The sequence below is a fragment of the Semicossyphus pulcher genome, unplaced genomic scaffold (assembly GCF_022749685.1).
Source record: "Semicossyphus pulcher isolate SPU_LCO1_2020_fin unplaced genomic scaffold, fSemPul1.0.p SCAF_14, whole genome shotgun sequence".
NCBI lineage: Eukaryota > Metazoa > Chordata > Actinopteri > Labriformes > Labridae > Semicossyphus > Semicossyphus pulcher.
This window is the reverse complement of record NW_027211648.1, coordinates 30,899,171-30,925,102: the sequence shown is the minus strand read 5'-3', so window position 1 is coordinate 30,925,102 and position 25,932 is coordinate 30,899,171. Positions and strand designations below refer to the sequence as shown.

At 43.6% G+C, this 25,932-nt stretch overlaps 1 protein-coding gene across 2 annotated transcripts; it reads left to right on the top strand.

Annotated features, from left to right (window-relative positions):
* The first annotated feature begins 254 nt into the window (after window positions 1-254).
* Window positions 255-24,658, top strand: LOC138590819 (NLR family CARD domain-containing protein 3-like). Of its 2 annotated transcripts, XM_069661204.1 has the most exons (12): window positions 255-284; window positions 1,191-1,366; window positions 1,524-1,634; window positions 2,148-2,258; window positions 5,645-5,720; window positions 5,848-6,073; window positions 6,303-8,106; window positions 8,214-8,387; window positions 8,748-8,921; window positions 22,845-23,012; window positions 23,461-23,507; window positions 24,048-24,658. In XM_069661204.1, the coding sequence occupies exons 2-12, from the start codon at window positions 1,290-1,292 to the stop codon at window positions 24,617-24,619; spliced, it is 3,540 nt and encodes a 1,179-aa protein (XP_069517305.1). In that variant the 5' UTR covers window positions 255-284; window positions 1,191-1,289; the 3' UTR covers window positions 24,620-24,658. The 2 variants fall into 2 exon arrangements, with proteins under 2 accessions (XP_069517305.1, XP_069517306.1); XM_069661205.1 differs by lacking the exons at window positions 255-284; window positions 1,191-1,366; window positions 2,148-2,258; window positions 8,214-8,387 and having other exon boundaries at window positions 1,570-1,634.
* Window positions 24,659-25,932: the final 1,274 nt, after the last annotated feature.

The window sequence follows — 25,932 nt, the reverse complement described above, 5'->3', positions numbered from 1 at the left end:
CTGTTGTTTTAAAGCTCTCTCATTAAATGTCTGTGTGTGGGCCTGCAGGGTTAATTAACGTGCCAAACACTTCTCCATTCATTCCAGAAGGCCCGCCTCTCCATGACACAAACACTTTTACATCTCCTCATAAATGATGTGATAAAACATTCCTTCAGTGCAATAGAGGCTGTGACCTTTGATCTCTGTTGCTATGGAGATGAACAGACGGATTTCCTGTTCTGAGTTTTTACTTGGACGTCGTCCTGTTGAGACGCAGATCTGTTCTCCGTGTTGAAGCTTTGGTAAGTGACACTTTTCACTGTTTTAAAGACTCTCAGTCAGTTTAAGTGTAAACAGAGCTGTAAGCTAACAGTTAGCCACCAGGTGCGTTAGCTGCTCTGACTACAGTAGAAGTGCAGACAGCACAATGACTCTCAGTTAGCGTGCAGGCTATGCTAACCATGCTAACAGGACAGTGAGAGGCAGCAGTGAGGGCCTGTCTCTGAGCTCAGTCTGAGCTGATGAAGAAATCAAACAGTGAGATGTTGACCTGCAGCTCTGACACATGAGAGGAGCTGAAACACGAGTGAAACTGAGGGAACGTCATCGATTATTATTAACGTGTCAAACGTACAAATCATGACAGAATCAGTGTGATGTTCAGGAAGTCTTCAATGTGCTGATTATTGTGGTTAATCAATGAACTGTCGGGTGTGTTTGAAGGTTTTATCACTTTATGAGGTCCAATGAGCTCAAAGTCCTGCAGTAAAGCTCCTTTGATCAGATCAAACTTTATTGATCTGCAGAGAACAAATTGAGACGTTTCAGCAGAACAAAGACAGAAACAAGTTCACACAGAAACCAGTTTAAATGAAGTGGTTAGAGGTGACATAAAAAACAACATGGCCGCCTGTCATCTGAAGTAACACATCTTTTATTTTGGATTAAATAAAGTGAGATTCACACAAAGGGACAGAGAAGAGTCACGATCAGCTGCTTAGTTCTGCTGACGCTGAGCTGCAGCCGCTCTGACGTCTCCTGGTTGGTTGTAACGGGGCCCCTGATGGGGGCGGGGTCCTCCTCCAGGTGTCTGCAGGTACATCTGATGTTTGCAGACTGACAGTGAGGTCATGATGAGGTGACGGCAGCCTCACATCAGGTGGACTGATGGAGGTGAATCATCTCTATCTTCTCTGTTTCATCCACAGCTGAAGCTCAAAGTCTCTGTGACTGGATGTGACTGCAGCAGCTGAACTCTGTCAGTGTTGTTGTAGTGACACAGCTCTGCCAGCAGGGGGCGCTCTGCTATGGATCAGTGTGAGGACACAGAGGAGGGAGCCCCTCCCTCTAAAAGCTCTCTGTGTGGGGAACATGAAGCTCTGAGGTGAGATGAGGATCTCTAACTGTCCATGACTCTCCTCCATGTCACAGCTCAGCACTCACATCACTGCACCATCATCACTCACACTCACTGTCACACCTGCTGCTGAACAGGTGAACAACAGCTCACTGTAACTAATGATGTTGTTTGTTTGTAACAGGAAGCGAAAGAAGAGACCAGACTCTTCTGGACCCAGCTGTGTGTCCATGAAGAGTGATTGTTCTAAGGGTTTTCTTATTGAATTTAAAGTTGGACATCCTGCTGATGGAAGGTAAGAATTATAAAATAAATATTAATGTAAAATATTATTTTAGGTTATTTTATGACCATGTTGTCTTTATTTGTAGAACAGCTTTAGAGAGACAGGAAATAAGAGAGAGTGGGGATGACATGCAGCAAAGGGCTGAGGTGCAGTTGAACTCTGGGCCGCTGCAGTGAGGACTGTAGCCTCTGCACATGGAGCACACACTCCAGCACCTGAGCTAAACCACCGCCCTGCTCACACTCCTCTGAATTCTTGCTCCAGAGTTTCTTTAGTTTTAAACTTTCCCTAAAGTCTCAGATATGGTAACCAGTTTGTTTTTAACTGTCTTTTGCACGTTAAGAAAGATCTTCTCTTTAGTTTGAAAGTGTGATCGTTTGTCCAAACAGCAGAACTTTGAGTTATTCAGACGAGTTAAAGGAGGAGTTTGAGTTTATCCAGTTTCAGCTCTCTGACGGTCACACCTGCTGCTGAACAGGTGAACAACAGCTCACTATAACTAATAATGTTTGTTTGTATCAGGATGCAGAAGCAGAGACCAGACTCTCCTGGACCCAGCTGTGTGTCCATGAAGAGTGATTGTTCTAAGGGTGGCTTTATTAACTTTAAAGTTGGACATCCTGCTGATGGAAGGTAAGAATAAAAAATACATTCATTATTTTCTGTCTCTGCTGAGAAAAGACTCGTGTCCGGGTCCAGAGCTTCATAGTGTGTTGTATGACTCATCAGTGTATTGTTTCAGAGGTGACATCACAGGGTTCACCTGTATAACAGTCACCTGTCAACAAATCCAGTGATGAGGCTCAACATGATGAAACCATGTCAGTGTGTTTGAAAGCTCACATCCTGTAATCAGAGCAGCAGCTGACTTTAAACATGGAACTTAATGAGGATGGGTCTGTGACGGTCTCATTACATCACCACTGTTTCCTTGATCAGCGCTGATCAAAACAACGTCACAACAGAATCAGTGACAACAGGAGAAAAGAAAACAGACATCTGAAACACGGTTAAACAATCGAAACATTAAGATGGGGAAGAACAGTATTTTAGTTTTTGACATGATAAATGTTACACCTACAAATATTAACAAACACACACACACATACACACACTCATACACACACACACACACACACTTACTTGAGCAGCCCACAGTGGTTCAGTCACAGACCTCTTGAGCAGTTCTGCTTCCCTGGCTGGCCTCCAGAGCAGCCTCATGGCTGGCCTGCAGAACTGTATCCCCCATTGTCTCTGGCCTCTAGGTTGACAAAACCTGCTCTGCCTACCTTGTTATCGTCCTTCCCAACATCTAGAGAGGCTAAGCCTGTTGATTAACCTCCTGTATGTCCACCTGGAGTCGAGTGCAGCAGCTGGGCGTAAAAGAATTGGTCTTTTTTCTTTAGTCCTACTGAGCTACAACCAACTTCTTGGTTCAAATTTACACCGATTGCACAAAGCCTAACTGACACCCATTGTAGCTGCACCCGGTCTTATGATGCACATCCACATGAACACTCGAAAAGCAGTAAATGTTGCTAAGCAACACTCGTCTCCACTTGCTAACTTCTGCCATCAAGATATCGACAGAAGATATGGATAACACACAACAAAAAAAAAGTAAATCAAGTGCTGCAAGCAGCGTTAACGGGCCCTTGCACCCCAAATGCACCTAGGGGTGTGTCGCGTGTGGGTTTGGGTTGCAGTCGCAGAGCAACCTGCAGCCACGGTCTGATTTTTCAAACACAGAACAGTGAAAACAGCTCTAAATTCTCGGGTGTTCGGAGACCAAGTGTTGGCAATACAATGTAAATTCTATGTAAAGCAGAGCAAAATGTGTGCCTTCCATGTTACAGAGACAAAACGCTGAAAATGACACAACACCAAGTGTAGACAAAACTGTGAGATTGCCAGTCAAGTGAAGAATGCATGTCATATGATGATTACTACCGCGTACCAGTAGGTGGCGCTCTGACCAAGAGAGAAAAGTGTCCAGGCAGGGACATGTTAGGTTCAAGGCACTGACGACCCTGTATGATTGACTTATAGCAACTTCCTGTTTCATGGTGAGACATGGAATTTTGACAATTATTGATCATAAATGTCTCCTCTGTACACTGGACAAATTTTAGGTGGCTCAGATGAAAGCCCTAGGAGGAGGTTGTTAAAGAATGACCCCTGAAATGAATTTTTGTAGGTCAAGGCATCATTCATATGTGAACCTGATTTCATAAGTCTAGGTATACCCAGCTGTGGGGGCGGAATTTTTTTTAAAATTGCACGGGGCGCCACTGAGCCGTTTAGCCACGCCTACTAACAAAACTTATACAGATCTTCCCATTACCCCACTGGGGACATGTTTACCCAGTGTCATGGCTGTATCAGTATTTTAAGCCCCTGAAAAATGTATTTCCTGTTAGTGGTGAACAACCCGTCGCCATGGCAACAGCTTAGGACATTGACTTATGAGTTTCAAAATGGAGAATGGCAAAGGTCTTTCGATGTTGCTGACCAAATCTGAAGGGTTTACAAACATCCTGATGGGAACTGGACATTTAAAAGTAGAAAGAGTGACTACCTGTTGCCAGTGGGTGGCGCTGTGCCTGTTATGCAACTGTTCAATATAGATGTGTTCAGGTTGGAACTATTATTAAGCACATGAAATTTTGTGCAGATATGATGATGTACAACCGAGTAATAGCAGTTTTGCCGTGCTGCCAAAACCACACCTCCTGAGATAGAGTCACAGTTTTTTTACCCCAGACCTAAATCCAGGTCTAAGGTCCCTACTGACCCAAATTTGAGAGAGATATGTTGTTTAGTCTTAGAGTAATAGCTTGTAGCATAAAAGATGACGTTTCCGGGTATTTCCTGTCACCAGTAGGTGGCACTAGGAGTGACACTGAATAATGGCATATCAACATGTTCAGGCTGGGAGCCTTATCAAACATGGAAAGTCTGGGTCAGATTGGAACATGTACATGCCGAGTTACAGACCACTTCCTGTTCACTTCCTGATTGGTAGCGACTCATGCAAGTTTGACCCCATCCATGTCTTGTCCATGTACTGACCAAATTTGACCCTTATTACATTAATTTCAAAACATGGCAACCCGTTGGTGCATGGGCCCTAATATACTTGCAGAAAGTGGATTTAAATGTGACTTTCTAAACTTATGCCTGCTCCATAGCAGACATTAAAGATACACATGTTACACAAACAGGACTCGAGTCTAACTGGTGCACAGGGTGTAATTTAAAGTCTGTCGTAACTTTCAGCTCCAAGTCAGATGTAACCTTACACCCAGGCGTACGCCTAGTTGGTGCACTCGGCTCCTGAAGGCCTCTGCCCTGCCCCCAGGCAGTGCGACTGAGGACTCCCGCTCTATCCTTGTCCATCCGCCTGGCTGTTCATTACAATATTCTCAGCTTTATTTCTCAGCTCCAAGACCACTTGGCCCTGAATCCCTCCATCAGACCCTCTCCAACTTACCTTACTGGTCTCTGACGAGCCTGCTGGAATGTCTGGATCCATCCCTTGAGCGGTCAGTTTCTGTACTCCCAACCCTCACAGTTCTTGGTTGCCACCATTCTGTCCCTCTGCATCACTGGCAAATCCTGTCGTGGCAGTTTTGTTCTCGCGCCATCTTTCCGTCTTTAAAAATTGGACACCCACTTCTATTGCCCAGCACTCTGGATCAGACCCCATAGCTCCTCCATCTGATCCGTCACCATCTTCATCTTTTATCAGCCTCCAAAATGATGTCCATCTCTGCCTCCGACACAGCTCTAACATCTTCTGTCATTAGACCCCCCTTCTGTTGTGGAAGTCCTCAGTCTGTTCTGCTTAGGGTACAATCAGCTCAGACATGATCTTCAAGGATTCAGGCCTTGGTAATGTTGGTGTAATGGTGCTTTTAGACAACCTACATATATGCCCTGTCATTATGTTGTCATGTAAGAACACCTTCAGTCAGTTGTGTCATTAATGGTCCTTAAACTTGATGTTTTCTCCACAGAGTTCAGCAGAGCTCAGAGGTTCCCAGTGATCAGTCAGCCCAGCAGCATCAAACAGACCTGGACTCCACATTCATGGTGTGTACAACACACTGTTTACTATGAACTACATTAACTACAGGTGAAATGCTAAACCATCGACTGATGGATCACATGTTGTGTTCAACCAGTTTATATTCATGTTCAGTGTCTGATTCTGTTCCAGCTGCTGGAGGAGAACATCGTCACATTTGTGAAGAACGAGCTGAAGAGAGTCCAGAGGGTTCTGAGTTCAGATTACCCAGCATGCTTAGAGAGTCAGAGGGAGGATGAGGAGGCATTGGATGGTGAGGATGAGGAGCAGAGGAGCAGCAGAGATGCTTTTCTGAAGATCACTCTGCACTTCCTGAGGAGAATAAATCAGGAGGAGCTGGCTGACCGTCTGCAGAGCAGTAAGAGGATTTGATCAGATTTAACATGATGGAAAGAGGAAGTGAAAGTTTACATTTCTAAACTTTGAAGTAAATATGATGCACACATCTATGTCAGATCAGATCCTGTTTGTCATCCACTAATGAGCTTAATAAAACTAATGGGGGAGGAAAAGCTCTAAAGGCACTTAAATGTTGAGATTTTCTGCAGGACCCACTCTTTGATATCATTTGTTTTTTGTTTCTTCAGGAACTGTTGCTTCAGTGTGCCAACGGAAACTCAAGTCTAACCTGAAGCTGAAGTTCCAGTGTGTGTTTGAGGGGATCGCTAAAGCAGGAAACCCAACCCTTCTGAATCAGATCTACACAGAGCTCTACATCACAGAGGGAGGGACTGGAGAGGTCAATGATGAACATGAGGTCAGACAGATCGAATCAGCATCCAGGAAACCAGACAGGCCAGAAACAACCATCAGACAAGAAGACATCTTTAAAGCCTCACCTGGAAGAGATGGACCAATCAGAACAGTGATGACAAAGGGAGTGGCTGGCATTGGGAAAACAGTCCTAACACAGAAGTTCACTCTGGACTGGGCTGAAGACAAAGCCAACCAGGACATACAGTTCATGTTTCCCTTCACCTTCAGAGAGCTGAATGTGCTGAAAGAGAAGAAGTTCAGCTTGGTGGAACTTGTTCATCACTTCTTCACTGAAACCAAAGAAGCAGGAATCTGCAGCTTTGAAGAGTTCCAGGTTGTGTTCATCTTTGACGGTCTGGATGAGTGTCGACTTCCTCTGGACTTCCACAACAATGAGATCCTGACTGATGTCACAGAGTCCAGCTCAGTGGATGTGCTGCTGACAAACCTCATCAGGGGGAAACTGCTTCCCTCTGCTCGCCTCTGGATAACCACACGACCTGCAGCAGCCAATCAGATCCCTCCTGAGTGTGTTGACATGGTGACAGAGGTCAGAGGGTTCACTGACCCTCAGAAGGAGGAGTACTTCAGGAAGAGATTCAGAGATGAGGAGCAGGCCAGCAGAATCATGTCCCACATCAAGACATCCCGATGCCTCCACATCATGTGCCACATCCCAGTCTTCTGCTGGATCACTGCTACAGTTCTGGAGGACGTGTTGAAGACCAGAGAGGGAGGAGAGCTGCCCAAGACTCTGACTGAGATGTACATCCACTTCCTGGTGGTTCAGTCCAAACTGAAGAATGTGAAGTATGATGGAGGAGCTGAGACGGATCAACACTGGAATAAAAAGAGCAGGAAGATGATTGAGTCTCTGGGAAAACTGGCTTTTGAGCAGCTGCAGAAAGGAAACCTGATCTTCTATGAGTCAGACCTGACAGAGTGTGGCATCGATATCAGAGCAGCCTCAGTGTACTCAGGAGTGTTCACACAGATCTTTAAAGAGGAGAGAGGACTGTACCAGGACACGGTGTTCTGCTTCATCCATCTGAGTGTTCAGGAGTTTCTGGCTGCTCTTCATGTCCATCTGACGTTCATCAACTCTGGTGTCAATCTGATGTCAGAAGAACAAACAACTTCCCCGATCTCTAAAATTTTTAGAGACAAACGTAAACTGAAACTTCTCCATCAGAGTGCTGTGGACCAGGCCTTAAAGAGTCCAAATGGACACCTGGACTTGTTCCTCCGCTTCCTCCTGGGTCTTTCACTAGAGACCAATCAGATTCTCCTAAGAGGTCTGCTGACACAAACAGGAAGTAGCTCACAAACCCAAATTAAAACAGTCGAGTACATCAACACAAAGATCAGTGAGAATCTCTCTGCAGAGAAAAGCATCAATCTGTTCCACTGTCTGAATGAACTGAATGATCGCTCTCTAGTGGAGCAGATCCAACAGTCCCTGAGATCAGGACGTCTCTCCACAGATAAACTGTCTCCTGCTCAGTGGTCAGCTCTGGTCTTCATCTTACTGTCATCAGAAAAAGATCTGGACGTGTTTGACCTGAAGAAGTACTCTGCTTCAGAGGAGGCTCTTCTGAGGCTGCTGCCAGTGGTCAAAGCCTCCAACAAAGCTCTGTATGTGCAAACATCACGATCCATGTTAAATGTAGTTTTACTTTATTAAGAAAAAACAAATATTGTTTGTGATTGTTTCCTTTTATGTGCTGTTGATTCCTCTTCAGACTGAGTGGCTGTAATCTGTCAGAGAGAAGCTGTGAAGCTCTGTCCTCAGTTCTCAGCTCCCAGTCCTCTAGTCTTAGAGAGATGGACCTGAGCAACAACAGCCTGCAGGATTCAGGAGTGAAGCTGCTGTCTGCTGGACTACATAGTCCGCACTGCCAACTAGAAACTCTCAGGTAAGGATTTAACTAGTTTACAAGATTTCTCACTATGCTTTCATTGACTTTTTATATTTCATCTGTATTTGGCTGACTTGAGATTATTGGCAGGTTGAGTGGCTGTTATCTGTCAGAGAGAAGCTGTAAAGCTCTGTCCTCAGTTCTCAGCTCCCAGTCCTCTAGTCTCAGAGAGATGGACCTGGGCAACAATAACCTGCAGGATTCAGGACTGAAGCTGCTGTCTGCTGAACTACAGAGTCTGCACTGCCAACTGGAAACTCTCAGGTAAGGATTTAAATAGTTTACAAGATTTCTCACGAAGCTTTCATTGTCTTTTTATATTTCATCTGTATTTGGCTGACTTGAGATTCTTGGCAGGTTGAGTGGCTGTAATCTGTCAGAGAGAAGCTGTGAAGCTCTGTCCTCAGTTCTCAGCTCCCAGTCCTCTAGTCTTAGAGAGATGGACCTGAGCAACAACGGCCTGCAGGATTCAGGAGTGAAGCTGCTGTCTGCTGGACTACAGAGTCCACACTGCCAACTGGAAACTCTCAGGTTAGTGTGCAGCTGTGTGAAAATGATGGTCTGAGGTCATATCTTCTTTATATATCAATAATTAAATTAACTTTTTTATGAATCACTTGAGTTTAAATTGTTGCTCATTGCCATATTAAAGCAGTAAAGCTCTGTTCTCAGCTCTCAGTCCTCTAGACTGAGGGAGCTGAAACTGAATAACACAAGTTAAACTTTGAGGGTTTTTTAGTCCTTTTTAATGACCCTGTAATTAAAATGGTTGTAACAGCATACTGAAGGGGTCAGCTGACAAAGGAGCTTGTCACCAGTATTGTGTTTATGTTCATAGCTCAGTAACATGACTTGGATATATAAACGCTGGTCTAAGACAGTCTGAGTTATATTCATCTGGACTCCATCATGAGTGGTCCAAAGAGAAGAATCCCCACGTCTACTATAATGAAGAATAGATGATGGTTGGAACATTTATAAACTAATAAATTAAGAGCCTTTCCTTCAAACTCAACAGTCCAGTACAGCAGCTGCATCACTGCTGATGACAAACAAACTGTGTGCTGATCTCTCGCTCCATCTTACCTTCACTCGTTACCAAAACAACAAATACCTTAAAACAGCTTCAGGTGAGGCAGCGAGTCGCTCCCAACCTTAAAGGACCAACACACCATTTTGTGGTTGAGCACTTTGCCCTCAGACCTGAAGGTGCTGACCCTCTTTCTCACAGCTTCATACTCTGAAAACTGACCCAATGTTCTCTGGAGGTCACAGAGAAACTGAGCCATCAGAACATTATCCACAGCAGAGGCCTTCATGACGGACCCTCTCCACCCATGCTTTCTCTTCACATCCTGTTCATGAGAGTCATAAAAATATTCTGTTGACTGCAGGGGATTAAGCGACTTGCTGAGTGACAAGAAGAGTAGAGGTGAAACAATTGAAACTTAAGTTCTCAATTCACTGGTATTACTGTGGCGGCTGTGGCTCAGTGGTAGAGTGGGTCGCCTCTTAAGCTGAAAGTCAGGGGTTCGATCCCTGACTGCTGCAGACACATGTCTAAGTGTCCTTGGGCAAGACACTGAACCTCAAATTGAATGTGCATCGATCCTCATTGGAGACTGGCCTTTGCCATCAGTGTGTGAATGTGAAAGGGTGAATGTGACATGTAGTGTAAAAGCAGCTTTGAGTGGTCTTTTTTTCTGCTTTTATTTTGAAAGGTTCAGACTTTTAGTTTCAGTTAAGATGTTTAACTTTCCCATTTGTTGTCAGTCAAACAGTTAGCATTTAGCGATCAGCATTTAGCTTTCAGTAACCAGGTGAAAAACCTTTGAAATAGAAAGAGAGAAAAAATATATGTACACATGCGCTTATAAATACAGACAGAAACACTCCGCTTCAACCACTGCAAAATACACATTAAGCATCAGTGCTATTCAATTAATACAGAACATTTCTCAAATTAGAAGCAACTAAAGTTCATGCCCACTGCAGCTTTTTAAATCTAGAAGCCTTTAGCGTTATTTATAGTACATGTAACTATCTGTATTAATCCTGTATTATCCTCTTCATCCGCCCCTTTGTGACTAAAGGTGAGCCCAAAGTCAACAATCAATCAATTAACAGTCCATCATCACCTGCAAACTTATAATTAGTTAATTAATGACTTTAGGCTCCTGATCTCAGGGTTGCTACGAGGTTCTTGGTCATGGTGTACAGTGACTTTACCATTTCATACACACACATCACATGGATCAAGGTCTTTATGAATGAATGGTTTATTTAACTACTTCTAAACAGAATATTAATGAACAAATAAACAGGGACAATGAATACAACGACGAACAATAAGTGAATGACAACGGACCACACTGTAGAAAGCATCTGTGACTGGTTTCTTTGATGTTTTAGAATTAAATGGGATTTAATTACTAATGCATCGTTCAGCAGTTGAGAGTTTAAAAGGCACCAAGGAAGATTGTGAAGCAATTCAAAAGTAATTCTAATTTTAAAAGATTTTAGGTTTAATGTTAATGAATCCTAGTTAATTTAGCATCAAGCATCAACACATGGGAGATGTAATTGTATCACCTGATGATCCTCTGATGGGTGTGGCAGCAGGCTCTCTTTTGGCGCTCGGGCCTTTTCAGGACGGCGTTTGTCCCTCGTGGCCGATTCGGCTTGAATCGGGTTTCTCCATCTCTCTCTCTCTCCGGCTCAGCAGGAAGCTGAATCATCTTCATCTTCACCCCCTTCCTCTCTTTTTGCCAGACGTCGTTCGGGAGTGTCTTTTGTGCAAAGTCTCCTTTAAAGGTTGCTGGATTCAGCTTCTTCAACACGCTCAGTGCAGCACGGGATCAGCAGGGTGATACTGGTGGCGTTCTGCGGCCCAGTACACAATAAGGCCGTTCTTGACGGCTCAGGACTTCAGGAGAGGTTCAGGCTGCGTGAGCTGACAGCAGAACCTGGGACAGGCCATGTGGCCTTCTTCTTACGGACTCTGCATGTGTCTGTTCCAGTGCTCAGAATACCTTGTAAAAAGATGCAGAATTAACTTCAAGGCGATTCACGCTACAACATCATTTCATTATGCCACCTATATTCCATCTAAACTAAACAAGTAAAATCAGCCTATCTTCATTGTGCTATTTGACTATTACATAGATTTGTGGGTTTAACGCCACATGAATATGTTATCTCAATTTAGTTCCCTTTAATTGAATTGAAACGTTTGTCTTTAGTTACTCTTATAAAAGTTCATTAAGTTTGGCAGTTTAGTACAACAGAATCTACCCTTGTTGTATGAACAAGTTCAGGTTTTGTCTGTTTTACTAATGTCAATCTTATTGTTTCAATTAGTGTTGTTTTAGTTGATAGTGCAAGCAAGCGTTCGTTTAAATCAAATGACCAAAGGTCCATTTAGCAACATACATGAGAACAACAAACTTAACAATTTCAATATTCTATTTAACATTTAGCATTTGACATGTTCGTCTCAGCTTCCTCTAATTTAACCATCTAATACCATTCATCCCTTCAGTTACATTAGCACCGACCCACAGGCCTGTCTACTTATATGCCACGTGCAAACCAACAGTCCTGATTGTAACCACGCTGTTCTGAAGGATGACTGACCCAAATGCCAATGCTGACCAACTGAGAGGGAAAAAGGAGAGCAGAGTGTAACAGGCACATTTAGAACCATTCAGCTCAGTGCAATGTATGCAGTGTAACCCTAACCGTAGTGGCGTTAACACAGTTTTCAAGTAGTGCTCCAAAATGTGAGCAATTCTGTGATTTAAGGTTTGACACTGTATGTGCAACAAGATTGTACTTTAAAATCAGAAATGCAAGTAGAATACATTTCCCCAAATAATAATTGTGACTTATCAATAAACAGCCTTAAAATATCTTTGTGCCTTTTGGCAAACTTCTTAAAAAACAATTAGAGGAACACAGCGATAGACTTTGGAACCTACAAAATATTTTTGGCAAATCACTATTTTTCAACAATGCTGTTCAAAACCGTTTTAAGGAAATCTACAAATGTGCTTTGCAAAGAATAAATCACAAGTAGTAATATCAAACAATGCTGTGTGTCTGCTCCACCTGAACACAGAGGTGGAAGACTTAACCATAGAGACAACAATCTAAGTTGGTCCATTTAACAGGAAAAAATGAAGCAGTCCTTTTGGACATGTTCATGACTTCTAACTTTGAATGTTCAAGTGTGTTTGAAAGTTGCATTGCAGGGATTGGACAAGGACTTGTTCACTCCTGAAGCTTGTTTTTCAAGAACTGTGCCTTTGACGACAACCTGTACCCATCCAGATTTAGAAGAATGCACAACTTTGAAAGTGCATTTGAGCTCTGGTACCCACCAGCTTAGGTTCAAACAGTACATCAGTCCAAATAACAGAGCACAAGCAACCACAATGCTCTCCAAACCACTGAAGACCTCCACACCTTCAATCAGGACACCAACTCCCTCTGGTACATCTCCAGGCTCCGCACCCTCCTTCTGTATGACATACACTCCCATCACAGTTTGCTCCATGAAGTTTTGGCCTCTGTGTCTGTATCCTGTGGAGTAAAATAAGACAAATACATTTTCTGAGTCTAGATAAAGAGTGGCAAGAGACTGGAGGAAAGACCATATTAAATGTGCTGACTGCAATGTGGGGATCTGGAAAAGATCACATTAATAAGGTCAATAGTCATTATTGCAGTCCATGGAAATGTAGTAGGTGACAGCCAATCAAAAAAATAGCAGCTGCTTTGATGCAAATTTCTTAATAATTTTCTTCACAACACTTTCAAAAACCTCTGTACAAAACGGTTCATAATGACAGTGTTTTAAGACATCGAAACGCTGATGTGTTTAGCAGATGCCAAATTAGGTGAAGGACAAAAATGACGCTTTAACTGTTCAGGATTTTAAAATGTATGTTTTGCCTTCTAATATCATTTTCATCACCCTTATTTTCAGCTGTGAGTTTAACATATCAAGTGAATAAATATGTATATGTGACCTTGTCACACCTATTGTATTTACGTAACTCAGCATGTGATCCCTCACAAGTTTCTCATGGTCTTCGTTCAGGTAGATGCACAAGGATGCATGCTCGTCTTGTATGTATTGTGTCATCCTGACAAAAGACAGTCTTCATAACAAACTGCAAGTTCTAAGTGTTGAGTATGGTTATTGTGTGGTAGGACAATACTTTGGTCTCTCAACATCGATACACAATCTCAACCAAATCAGACACAAACTGAGGCAACCACACACACACAAGGTGGTTTTTCATTAGGACCAAAAAGTTCACTGTAATTTTACCAATTAATTCCCCATCTCTGACCGAAGCAAGAGTGAACAGTATGATCGCCTGATGAAGTCTGTAGGGATGTAGTATGTAGGGACAGTCCGAAAATATAATACCAGAGTGCTGAGATATTGCACTCACAAGAATGGGACACAACCTGAAAACATAATGCCTCTGGCCGCTGCTGTCACCAATGCAGAGGCAGAAAAGCCAGAGTCACTGTACAAGAATATTCTGGACTTTGCTGATAACAATTGCTGCTAATAATTTGATCATTTTAGATTTTATGGAATTGTGAGGGCTAGAATATATTTGAGTCTACAGTTTTGCATTGCAATGTGGTCACTAAAAAAAGCTGTAGTAAAAGAACAGGAAGGTGAAGACAGATGAATCTTAATAAAATTAAATTTAAATTAAATTTAAAAACCTTCATGGCCATTTAAGTTTAGATTTGAGTTTACAAGTTGCATTTAAATGCACCATGAAATCTCACACGCTTTGATGTAGTGATTGAGATTTCAGAGTTTAAAAGGTGCACCTGAATGCACCAGAATTCCTTTTTTATAGTCTATGATCGTTGCTACAATCAAAGTGTTTAAGCTGACAGACCACAGCTCGCAGGTGTAGATGTGACTGCAGCTCAGAGGAGCCTGTTTAAGTGCAGTGGAGTTAGTGAGCCTGTTGAGTCCGTTTGCCCATTTTGGAACAAACCTTGGAGATGGCCACCATGAGATGTCTGATTCTTCTTCCAGCCACCCCACCTTTGCGTCGAAAAAACTCCATCATGCGTGATGAGTACCGGACCAGCTCAGCAAAGAATGCAGACAGCAGAGGTGCAGTTGATATGCACATGAACTTATCAATCTGAAAAACATAAACAATGCACTTTTCACTCATCCTATTAGAGCATCACAAGAATACATAATACAGGATGAATGTACAATGAATTACTAACCATTTGATCACTACATCTGCACGACCAATGAAGAGAGAATAACTACATCTCAAATTACCCATATCCTCGTTTTTGGTCAACACTATTGCATTTGATTTGTCATTATTTAACAGTTCTTGTGTGTGCACAGTCTGGGGCATACAAACACAGCTAATATATTTAGGACATGTTCCTCTTTCAAAGTGAACAGAGCTGGCTATCTGAAAACTAAGTGACCCATGAAGACCAAATACTCCACTAATGTGCAAATGTGATGTTACAGACAGAGGAAAATAACTTGCTATAGACACAACAAATGTATCTTGCTTCTTTGTAATTATTTCCTCAGAGAAATACAGTGCACTTCAGCCTACAATAAATTAGTGAGGCCAGTTTGCTTGATAAGAGCAAACGTTTGCATCACATCTTTCATGGCATCATATCCTCCAATACTTTCCTTTAGCCAATATGTGCATACTGCACATGGAGAGTGTTGCGTCTCTGTGACAAAAAGGTTTAGACAGGATTTACTCGGCCTTTTGTGAAGTTCCCCGAGATGCAGCTCCGAACCGCGGCAGGGAGTTAATTTCAGCTGTTCAGCCGAGCTCGCAACGAGCCGTTATAAAACGTCGATAGAAAGATGCATCAAACATGATGAACAGGTTTAATACTTCGGCATAAACGCAACACACGGGTCCGCTGATACGTCTTGTGCTATAACTTGAGCTTTATAAGGACTGACTAAAGAAACTTAACCAACTTAACTTTATTGACTTACCATGGCTACGACTAAATCCTGGAACACCCCCCACACACCGTGTCTCCCCCATGCAGAGTGCTAGCCTGGCTGAGGCCTGCACTGTGGATCAACTTTCCCTGAACGCTGCCTTTGTTAACGTGCTCTTTGTTGATTCCTGCTGTGCTGCTCCTGTGATGCTGTGTGTGTCTTTTAATTGCTCCAGGTGCGCTCGATCAGGGCCGGTCGATTCCTTCCAGTTTGTTTCGGCTGTACCTCGTTTAACAGCTGATTAGGCCCACTACGTTACCATTCATTTACTAATTAGTTATTTTCATCTACATGCCATGTTTAGTTTTATTTACATATAAATATATATATTTATACAGAGCTATTTTTATCTTTATGTATTTATTTGTTTATATTTTATTTAGGCCACAAACTGCAGTTTGACAGTTCTGCTGCATATTGGACCTAATAGTCATCACTTTATCAACACAGAAGGAAAGGAAGGTATTGCAGTCATCAGCAGTAAAACATGGTGATGTGGAGGGCGGTGGTGAAACAAAGATTTAAATAGTGTCATGAAATCTTAGGATTTATTTTTGATGAAGAAATCAGGTTAGCAAAATAATCCGTCCAGGCTTCCTGTCCTGCTCCTTTAAAAGAACGCCAGAGATCTTTAAGATGTAGGTGATGCACTTCCACAGACGTTCAGACCTGTGACAGTGAGGTCTCAGGCAGCAGACAGCCTCTGTTATCCACTGACAGCAGGTAGCCCGTGTCCTCACCTTTAAAGGTGTCTCTTTGTCCAGTAACGTGGAGCAATGATCATTAAAAGACGGCATTAAAAAGTCAACATTTGGGGATTTATATGAAAATCACAGCAGAGGTGTGCTGACAACTGGTCACTGGCATTCAGTGTTCTTTTAAGACAGGAAAGGTTGTAATGGTAACCTAAGGTCCATTATGTGTATGATGTGGTGAGGGTGAACATGTTTTTTTTTCAATGATCAATTTTACCTTCATATATAAATCACATCTGTAAAATGTTATTGCTTAACTGTTTGTGGACATGACATTCATATAGGACCAAGAATCATTTATTTCATATACGTTCAGGAATTTATAAATAGAGGGGAAGTGACGTCTCGGGGGGAGAATGGCGAGAGTATGCGCTGCAGGTTGGCAGACACCGTTTGGAGAGACCGAGCGAAGAAATCTTTTCCTGAGGAATATTAATGTGGATTATGTCATCGATCAGGAGAATCTGATTATTTCCTTTCCTATTGGATTATTCGGGGATCTCGTCTCGGAGTCTAAACGGACTGGGTGAGGTTGCTTGGAACTTTATTCATTAAGCCGCGGCGCCTCGCTGCACTGCCATCTGGACCTCCATTGACATTATTATTTCGTTTTGGACATTATTATTTTTAAGCATTTATTTAATGAACTTTGGGGACTTGTGTGAAACTTTTGGACTGAAGCATTACGTTTGATGATTGTTGAGTGAATTTTGTTGTTGTGTTTTGACCATATTGAGTCATTCTAAGATTCGGCAAGTAGTAATTCCGCCCGTAACCTGTTTTTTATGCGTTGTGCAGTTCTCCTTAACCAAATAGTTTGGGTGAATTGTTACAGATTGGTGGCCCGTACAGGGAACTTGGGATTAATTATCTAATTGTTGATTATACTTTTGTTTTTTGACACACAGTGATTTTTTGACTTGCTGTAGACATTTAATTGGGTTTTTTGTTTCTATAAACATAATATTGTGTGTACTGATCAAGGCGTCCTTTAATGAGATACAGTTTGTTTTTTAGATAGGTGTTATTCATAGGGGATATAAAAATAAAAAAAATTGCTGTGACAACATTTTTTGTTTATCGGTTTGGTGTATGACATATTGTGACTTCCAGGAGTTAGAAATACACAACTACTACATACAAACACGTTTTACTCATTTCCTTATTACATTTAACTCTTGTCATGATACATTAGCCACATACATAACATATATTAACAGTTTCTGTTTATATACGTATTCCTTCAATAAAAATGTCAACCACCTCAAGCCAGCAGGAAGCAGCGGGGGATACCGTTGCTGAGGGAGAAAATGCCCCTTCTCTCATGGATTTCATACCAACTGCTGAAGCTGACCCTCGCCAACATGTTACAACTAGACCTAATCGCAGTGGCATCTCTGACATAACCAGCCTGTTAGAATCCATGTTCCTTGAGCCTCCCGACGAACATCAGCGGTCCGAGGATTATGAGGATACAGGGGCAGGTGTATTTGCAGAACAGCTTCAAGACCTAAAGTTGAAGGTTGAGGTTATGGGGAATCGGCTTAAGGAAGCAGAAGGCAGCACACTCAATCAAGAAGAAGGTCTCAGAGTTGCCATTGGTGCACTGGCCAAGGAGGCTAAGGAATATATTGATGCTCGACTGCAGATCAGACGGTGGTGGCTTGTCTGGAGCGGAGGGATAGACAGTGGAGAGAGGAACTGAAAATAATCCATCACAAAAATCATTCTTCTTGGAGGCCAACCAGTTTTTCTATTCCTGCTGTGTTGGTCCCGTCCAGCCACCATACTTTAGAAGGGGATGTTACTTTCCCAGTTCCTCCGGCAGCCACAGCTAGGCCCCCCATTAGAATGGAGTTTCCTCAGTTTGTTGAGACTAGGAGTTCTAAAGATGTCACTGACTTTATTGAGCAGTGCGAGAACTTTCACACTCACAGACCTCTGAGTGACATTGAACTCATGGGCACACTGAATGCAGTTCTTAAAGGGCCAGCGCGAAGCTGGTGGTAGGCAGCCCGCAGCAGAATAACAAATTGGGCGAAATTTAAAAGTGCGTTCCTTGAAGCTTTCCTCCCTACAGACTACCAAGCTGAGATTGAGGAGCAGCTTCGCTCAAACATACAGACACCCACTCAGTGTCTCAGAGACTTTGCTTATGATCACCGTGCACTTTGCCTTAAGTGGAGGCTTGACATGTCGGAAGAAGAAATTGTGCGACGCATTCTCAATGCATTCAACCCAAGGTTGGCCAGTGGTCTACGTGGTATTGTTTCTACTGTAGACCAGATGGTCAAGGTGGGGTCTCTTATTGAAAGGGACTTGAGCAAGTCTAGAGACTATTGGAGTCGTGTTCAACAGTCCAACCCTTCTGACCGCTCTACAAACGGTTTGGTAAAAAAACAGAGCATGGCCAGAGTCTTGCACATGTTGCTTAATGGGCTCTGTAATTGGGCTCCCAGCTCTATTGGTGGTCCCTGTAGGGGACATACACATACTACTTGATGAGCAGAACACTGTTGAACATCTTGAAGAAGGCAGAGGAAACACTGGGTCCCTGTGAAATCCCTAAGTTTATTCTAGCCAATGGCCAGGACAGGAGAGCATTGGGGAGGACAACCATGCACTTGCTCTCCACAATGCACAAATCAACATGCTGGATGATGATCAGTTGTGCATGCCCTTATTACTTGGCCTTGACTTCATGTGTGTGAGTCAAATAACCCTTAAAACACATCTGAGGAAATTTGTTATGCCGGGTGGAAAGGAGTTTAAATTCCTCTCAAAGACACGGGAAGCACTGCTGTGGGGTTGAGCAGAGTCAGCAGTTAACTTTTACATGGCTGTGGCTGAAGAAACCAGTCTCAAACAGTCTACAGTCCCATTAATAGAAGCTCAGCCTGAAGTGATCAGGCCACTACTGCAGAAGTGGCCTGCATTTTGTTCGGAGTCTACTGGTTCCACTGATGTAATAAAGCACAAGATTATGACTACGGCTGAGCTCCCAGTGCGTAGAAGAGCTTACAGAGTGTCACCTCAGAAGCAAGCTATCATATAGGAACAACTTAAGAAAATGCTTGACAATGGTGTGATAGAGCCATCGACTTCTTCATGGGCTTCTCCTGTGGTTCTGGTCCCGAGGAAGGACGGGACACCCCATTTCTGTGTAGACTACAGGGGAGTTAACGCCAAAACCCATCATGACGCCTATCCGATGCCACTGGTGCATGAAATCTTAGAGTCTTTGCAAGGTGCCCAATACTTCAGTTCGCTAGATCTTCAAAGTGGGTACTGGCAGGTGGCAATGGATGAGGGAAGCAAGCACAAGACCGCCATGATCACTCATCAGGGATTGTTCCAATTTAAAGTCATGCCGCTCGGCTTGCGGAATGCTGGAGCTACATTCCAATGGTTGATGGAAAACGTCTTAGGGGAGTTAAAGGGCAAAATCTGCTTTGTGTACATTGTTGATATCATCATCTTTTCCAGGTCGGAGGAACATTTGCATGACCTTGAGGCAGTGTTCCAAAAGCTACACCAGACCCATCTAACTCAATGTAAAAAAAGGTCACCTTCTGCAGTCTCAACTCACTTTCCTTGGGCATGTGGTCTCAGGTAGAGGGGTGGAGGTAGACCGAGCAAAGATTGAAGCTATCGCAGCTTATCTACCTCCCACAGATTTGAAGAGTCTCCAGAGGTTCCTGGGTTTGGTGGGGTGGTACCATAAGTTCATCCCCAGGTTGGCGGACATAGTGGCCCCTCTCAATAACCTAAAAAAAAAGGGGTGCCATGGGAGTGGTCTGCCTAGTGTCAAGTTGCCTTTGAACACCTTAAGGGGCTGCTGCAGACTCCACTGGTGTTGGCACAGCTGAGGCCGCACCTTAGCTTTCAGGTGCACTGTGACTCTAGTGATGCGGGTTTGGGGGGAGTCTTGATGCAGACCATTGAAGGAGAAGAAAGAGCAGTTGCCTTTGCATCCAGAGCACTTCATGGTGCTGAACTTAGGTATTCCACCTCAGAAAAGAAATACCTGGCGGTTGTGTGGGCAGTGGAAAAATGGCGACACTATCTGGAAGGTGAGACATTTGATGTGTTCACTGACCATAGTGCATTGGCCTGGGCATTCAATTGTCCAAAAACATCATCCCAACTCACCAGATGGACACTACGTTTACAGGCGTTCACCTTTCGGGTCCATTACAAGTGAGGATGCTGTAATATTGTTCCTGATGCTCTGTCCCGTGCACCTCCTCCACAAGAAGGCACTGTATGTACTGCGGTCGCTAGGTCAAATTGGTCTGATCTACCCAGTTCCTTGCAGGACATTCAAAAAGCTCAGCAGAGTGATTCCTTATATCAGGACCTTGAACAGACCATTTCCCCGGCCATACCAGGCCGCATTCATTATCAACAGCAGCAAGGAGTGGGGTACCAGGTTGTGCCTTCCAAATATGGGGGTTTCAACTACCAGCTGGCCATTCCTGCTGTTCTTGTGCCAGACTTTCTGGTTTATTTTCACAACAGCCCATTTGGGAGGCATCTGGGAAGAATGAAGACGCTCCTGAAAATCTTGGGGTTGGCATGGTGGCAAACAGTCCGCAAAGATGTCTGGAGTCACGTCCGTGCTTGTAAAACATGTCAAATGTACAAAGGGTCAAACAACAGGCCAGCTGGTCTCCTACAGGCAACGGAGGTCAAAGCACCTGGTGAGATGTTGGGTGTGGACTTCATGGGACCTTTCCCTCTAAGCAAAGCCCGGAATTCGGTCCTGATGGTGGTTGTGGACTACTACAGTAAATGGGTGGAGCTTTTTGCCCTGAAGGATGCCAAAACACCAAAGGTCTGTCAGATCCTTAAAAATGACATCTTCACACACTGGGGGGTTCCCAACTACCTGGTATCTGATCGAGGCCCCCAGTTCACGAGTCAACTGACGTCCAGCTTGTGTGAATCCCGGGGCGTGACCCAAAAGCTCACTACAGCATATCATCCCCAGAACAATCTAACAGAGAGGGTCCATAGGACCTTGAAAACCATGATTGCCTCTTTTGTTGGGGATCACCATCAAGATTGGGACTGTTGGTTGCCCGAGTTCCGGTTGGCTATCAACACGGCAGTGCATGAGACCACGGGGGTGACTCCGGCTGTGCTCGCCCTGGCTCGTGACCTCTAAGGCCCTCTGGAGCGGCTCATACATCAGTCTCCTTCGCCAAGCACATCTACATATACCAAGCACACTACATGCACACACACAACTTTTGAAAGAGCTTGACAGACATGTTGGAGTGGCCAAGGCCAGACAAGCCAGATATTATAATGCACAACGCAAAGATGTACACTTTGTAGTTGGCGATCTGGTCTGGATCAGGTCACATCCATTGTCCAAAGCCCTAGTTAAATTCTCTGCCAAGTTTGCACCCAGATGGTCAGGGCCAGTCAGGGTAGAGAAAAAGCTAGGTCCTGGGGGGGGGGGTTTAATGGTAACCTAAGGTCTATTAGGTGTATGATGTGGTGAGGGTGAACATGTTTTTTTTTCAATAGAGTATGCGCTGCAGGTTGGCAGACACCGTTTGGAGAGCCCTGGCGAAGAAATCTTTTCCATTGACATTATTATTTCGTTTTGGACATTATTATTTTTAAGCATTTATTTAATGAACTTTGGGTACTTGTGTGAAACTTTTGGACTGAAGCATTACGTTTGATGATTGTTGAGTGAATTTTGTTTGGGGTTTACGCATCTGTTTCCGTTTCTTCGTTCTGTTTGGCGCCGACTCGGTCGGTTGTTTTAAGTTGACATATAACAATAACACTCTTGTTGATCAACACTTATGTGCCTCTTTCGTTAATAATTATTTTTTTCCTGTTCTGTGTTGTGTTTTGACCATATTGAGTAATTCTAAGATTCGGCAAGTAGAAATTCCACCCGTAACCTGTTTTTTGTGCGTTGTGCAGTTCTCCTTAACCAAATAGTTTAGTTGAATTATTACAAGGTCATCACACAGAAATCAAAGACAACACATTAATGATCACTGATCAGTAGGTCTTCACAACGGATATCATCAATATCTATTCCAGAGAACAAAGTGTGACCCCTCCTGTGAGCGGGGCTTTAAACATGTTGCTTGAAGTTCAAAGATTCAGTGATATTAAGAAATTCAGTGGCTCCACAGTTTGTGACATCATCAATGTGCAGGTTAAACCAGCAGCTAAAAGTGCTTTGTCCAGCTTCATGAGAGAAGTCAGAAAATGAAGTCAGGTACAAACTGAGCAGCTGGACCAGGAGGTCGATCAATGAAAACACCACAGTGAGACCTCCACCGCGGCCTGAGAGACGTGGAGTCCCAATAACTGAACAGTCCATGGGGCACAGTTCATTTAAAGCAACACATTGTTTATGTCAGGTTTCAGTGTAGAAGAGAAGAGACAGACTGTCCCTTAAAATAAGTCATTCAATATGTGAGCCTTGTTACCCACAGATCTGCATTAATCAGACACATTTTAATAGAGGAACGGGGCCTGCGGGGGGGCATGCAGGCTAAAGGATCACTCAGCCACCAGGGTGATCCTGACGATGACGAGGGCGTGAGTGCTAGTTAGTGATTAGTGTGAGTCTGTGTTTGCGTGTGTGTGTGTGTGTGTGTGTGTGTGTGTGTGTAGTCTCTCAGGCTGTCTGATCACACAGGAAGGCTGTGCTTCTCTGGCCTCGGCTCTAAGCTCCTCCCATCTGAGGGAGCTGGACCTGAGCTACAATCATCCAGGAGAACCAGGAGAGAAGCTGCTGTCTGCTGGACTGGAGGATCCACACTGCAGACTGGAGACACTGAGGTACAGACAGACAGACAGATAGAGAGAGAGACAGACAGAAATACAGAAAAAACAGCTGGAGAAAGACAAACTGACAGAAACGTAGAGAGACAGACAGACTAAGAGGAAGACAGAGAGACAAAAAAAAGAAAAACATAGAGAGACACCTACGGACAGAGAGAGAGAGAGACAGACACACAAATAGAGACAGGCAGGACGGTAGACAGACATGTTTTGTCCCTCAGCTTGTTTTACATCTGTACAAATGATTTGGATCTGAAATGAAGAAATCTAATGTAGGCGTACATTTGAATAATTGAATTGTGGGTGTTTTGTTGCCTGCAAATGATGTTGCTCTACTGGCTGAATCAGAAGCGGTCTCTCTGTCTCTAACTGGTGACCTTGCTGTCTGATGGAGGATGTGAGTGAAGCTGTATGAAGTAGATTCTGATCTGGTTTCTTCCTCCAGGTTGGACCATGGTGGACGGCACAGACTGAAACCTGGTCTGAGGAAGTGTGAGTGTGTTTGAACTTTGCTTCATGAGAACACAGCTGCTCATGTTGGGCTCCAGTGTTTGTAATTGTCTGACTGAAGATGAATTTCAATCAGGATTAACTTTCTGTGTTTGTCAGTGTGGCTGTAAAGATGTACGAAGTGAACAAAGTGAGCAGCAGGATCCAATCAAAAGAATCAATACATTTGATTATCAGTGCAGAGAACATTCACTGTGTTTCTTCCAGCTCTGATCTTTCTGCTTCATGTGACCTCTGACCTAATAACAGTTTGAGACAGCAGATGGTTCACAGCTTCTTTGTGCTGCACTTTTATTACTGACACTTGATTGTGCTCTTATCCTGGGCTCCACACATCCTGACTGCCATGTTCACTAACTGTTCATTTCATTACAGCTGCAGTGTTGAGTTTCAGTGCTGCCAAATATTCACAGTTAAACATGAAATCTAAGTTTGACTGACTTTCAGAAACTGTCAGTAAAGTTGTTTTTGAATGAACAGATGATAACCTGCAGCTGTGTTGTGTCTCCTTCTCTCCATCAGACGCCTGTGAGCTGGAAGTGGACACAAACACAGTGAACAGATTCATCAAACTGTCTGACAACAACAGGACAGTGACACATGTGAGGGAGGATCAGTCATATCCTCATCATCCAGACAGATTTGACATCTGGTCTCAGCTGCTGTGTAGGACTGGTCTGACTGGTCGCTGTTACTGGGAGGTCGAGTGGAGAGGATGTGTTGATGTATCAGTGAGTTACAGAGGAATTAGCAGGAGAGGATACATTAATGAATGTGTGTTTGGAGAGAATGATCAGTCCTGGAGTCTGATCTGCTCTGATGAAGGTTATTCTGTCAGGCACAATGACATAAAAACAAACATCTCCTCCTCCTCCTTGTTCTCCTTGTTCTCCTCCTCCTCCTCCTCCTCCTCCTCCTCCCCCTCCTCCTCTGGTAGAGTAGCAGTGTATGTGGACTGTCCTGCTGGCACTCTGTCCTTCTACAGAGTCTCCTCTGACACACTGATCCACCTCCACACCTTCAGCACCTCCTTCACTGAACCTCTGTATCCTGGGTTTGGGTTCTGGTCAGTCGGTTCCTCGTTGTCTCTGTAGGTGAGAGAAACTCTGCTGACTGAACATCACTGACTCTGTTCACTGACTCAAACTCTTTAATGAGTCTGATTTCATCACTTTGATTTGATTAAAAACTCAAAGATATTTACTTGTAAACAAGAACTCATGATTTTGATTCATTTGTGTTTCTGTTATATCTTGAACGATGTCGTCGTTTATTTGAATAAAATCTTGACCTTTGATCCTGAAGGAAATAATTTCATCTCGTCTGTCGTCACTTTGAACACGTGTGACGTTTGTCTTGTAACAGGTGACCCTTTGTGTGAGACCACATGGACACAAATGTTGGAACACTTTCATGAAGCTCACATTCACCACATGAACACAGCGGCCATTTTCTCCTGACGTTAAGTTCAGGGTGAGAAGCTCAGATACTGTTAGCATGTTGTGCTGCTGCGTTCAGGTGCTCATTTGTATAAAGGTAGTGAAGGTGACAGTCTTTGTCATTTCACTGCTTCATTGATCAGCAACTGAAAAGACAACAGACAGTGAAAATCCAAAGAAGCATCAGGACATATATCAAGGTAAAACTGATAGTTAACCCTTTATTATCATTATTATTGTTATTACGCCCTTGTCTCTCTTTTCCTGATCTTACCTTATCATGTTGCTTCACCTCTCGAGCTGATTAAACAAAACATACATTATATGTACGTCAAAACACTCGTTACCCTCCCCTCCATGCAAAGATCAAGTTTGACTTTTTCCACCTGGACTTGAATGCATCCCTCCGCTCCTCTCAGAGTAACTTGTATATACGTGAAATACGTGTTGTTGAAGTGTTAAAATTCAGGTATTTTTGAACTGGTTGGCCTTCCATATGTGGAAGGGCACACTGAGTGGGTGGTCGAGAAAGTAAGAGAGAGAGAGCGGCAGAGTGACGGTACATGCGAGCGGAGCAGAGAGAAAGGTTGGGAGTGAAGGTGTCAATCAGCTGTAGCCTTATATTAAACATCGGGGCTGCATTCAAAACGTTTGAGGCTCAAGCCAGCGCCCCCCAGAACGTGGCCACCGCCTATATCACCTGTGCCCTGAGCCGGCCCTGAATATAGGTCTACCCATCAACCTGCAGCAATGATTCAAAAGTAGCTCTATTCTGAGGGAAATCCACAAACCTGGCAACCCTGCACAGACTGGAGCGCTTCTTTGGCCAACACACAGATTGGTATTTTCTCAGTATTGGGGGGAACACAACCCCCCAAAGAAGGGGTGGTTTCGCCCATGGAAGGATCCTCACCATGGCTGTAGCGCCCTCTGGTGGTAGCAGGTATGAGCACTCTTTTGTACACTGC

What these genes read in the sequence shown, in the direction of transcription:
- LOC138590819 (XM_069661204.1), top strand. Translation starts at nt 1,290, where the DNA reads ATGGATCAGTGTGAGGACACAGAGGAGGGAGCCCCTCCCTCTAAAAGC. An exon ending in TGCCAACTGGAAACTCTCAG is followed by an intron (nt 8,922 to 22,844) that starts GTTAGTGTGCAG and finishes GTGTGTGTGTAG; the next exon opens with TCTCTCAGGCTGTCTGATCA. An exon ending in TGCAGACTGGAGACACTGAG is followed by an intron (nt 23,013 to 23,460) that starts GTACAGACAGAC and finishes TTCTTCCTCCAG; the next exon opens with GTTGGACCATGGTGGACGGC.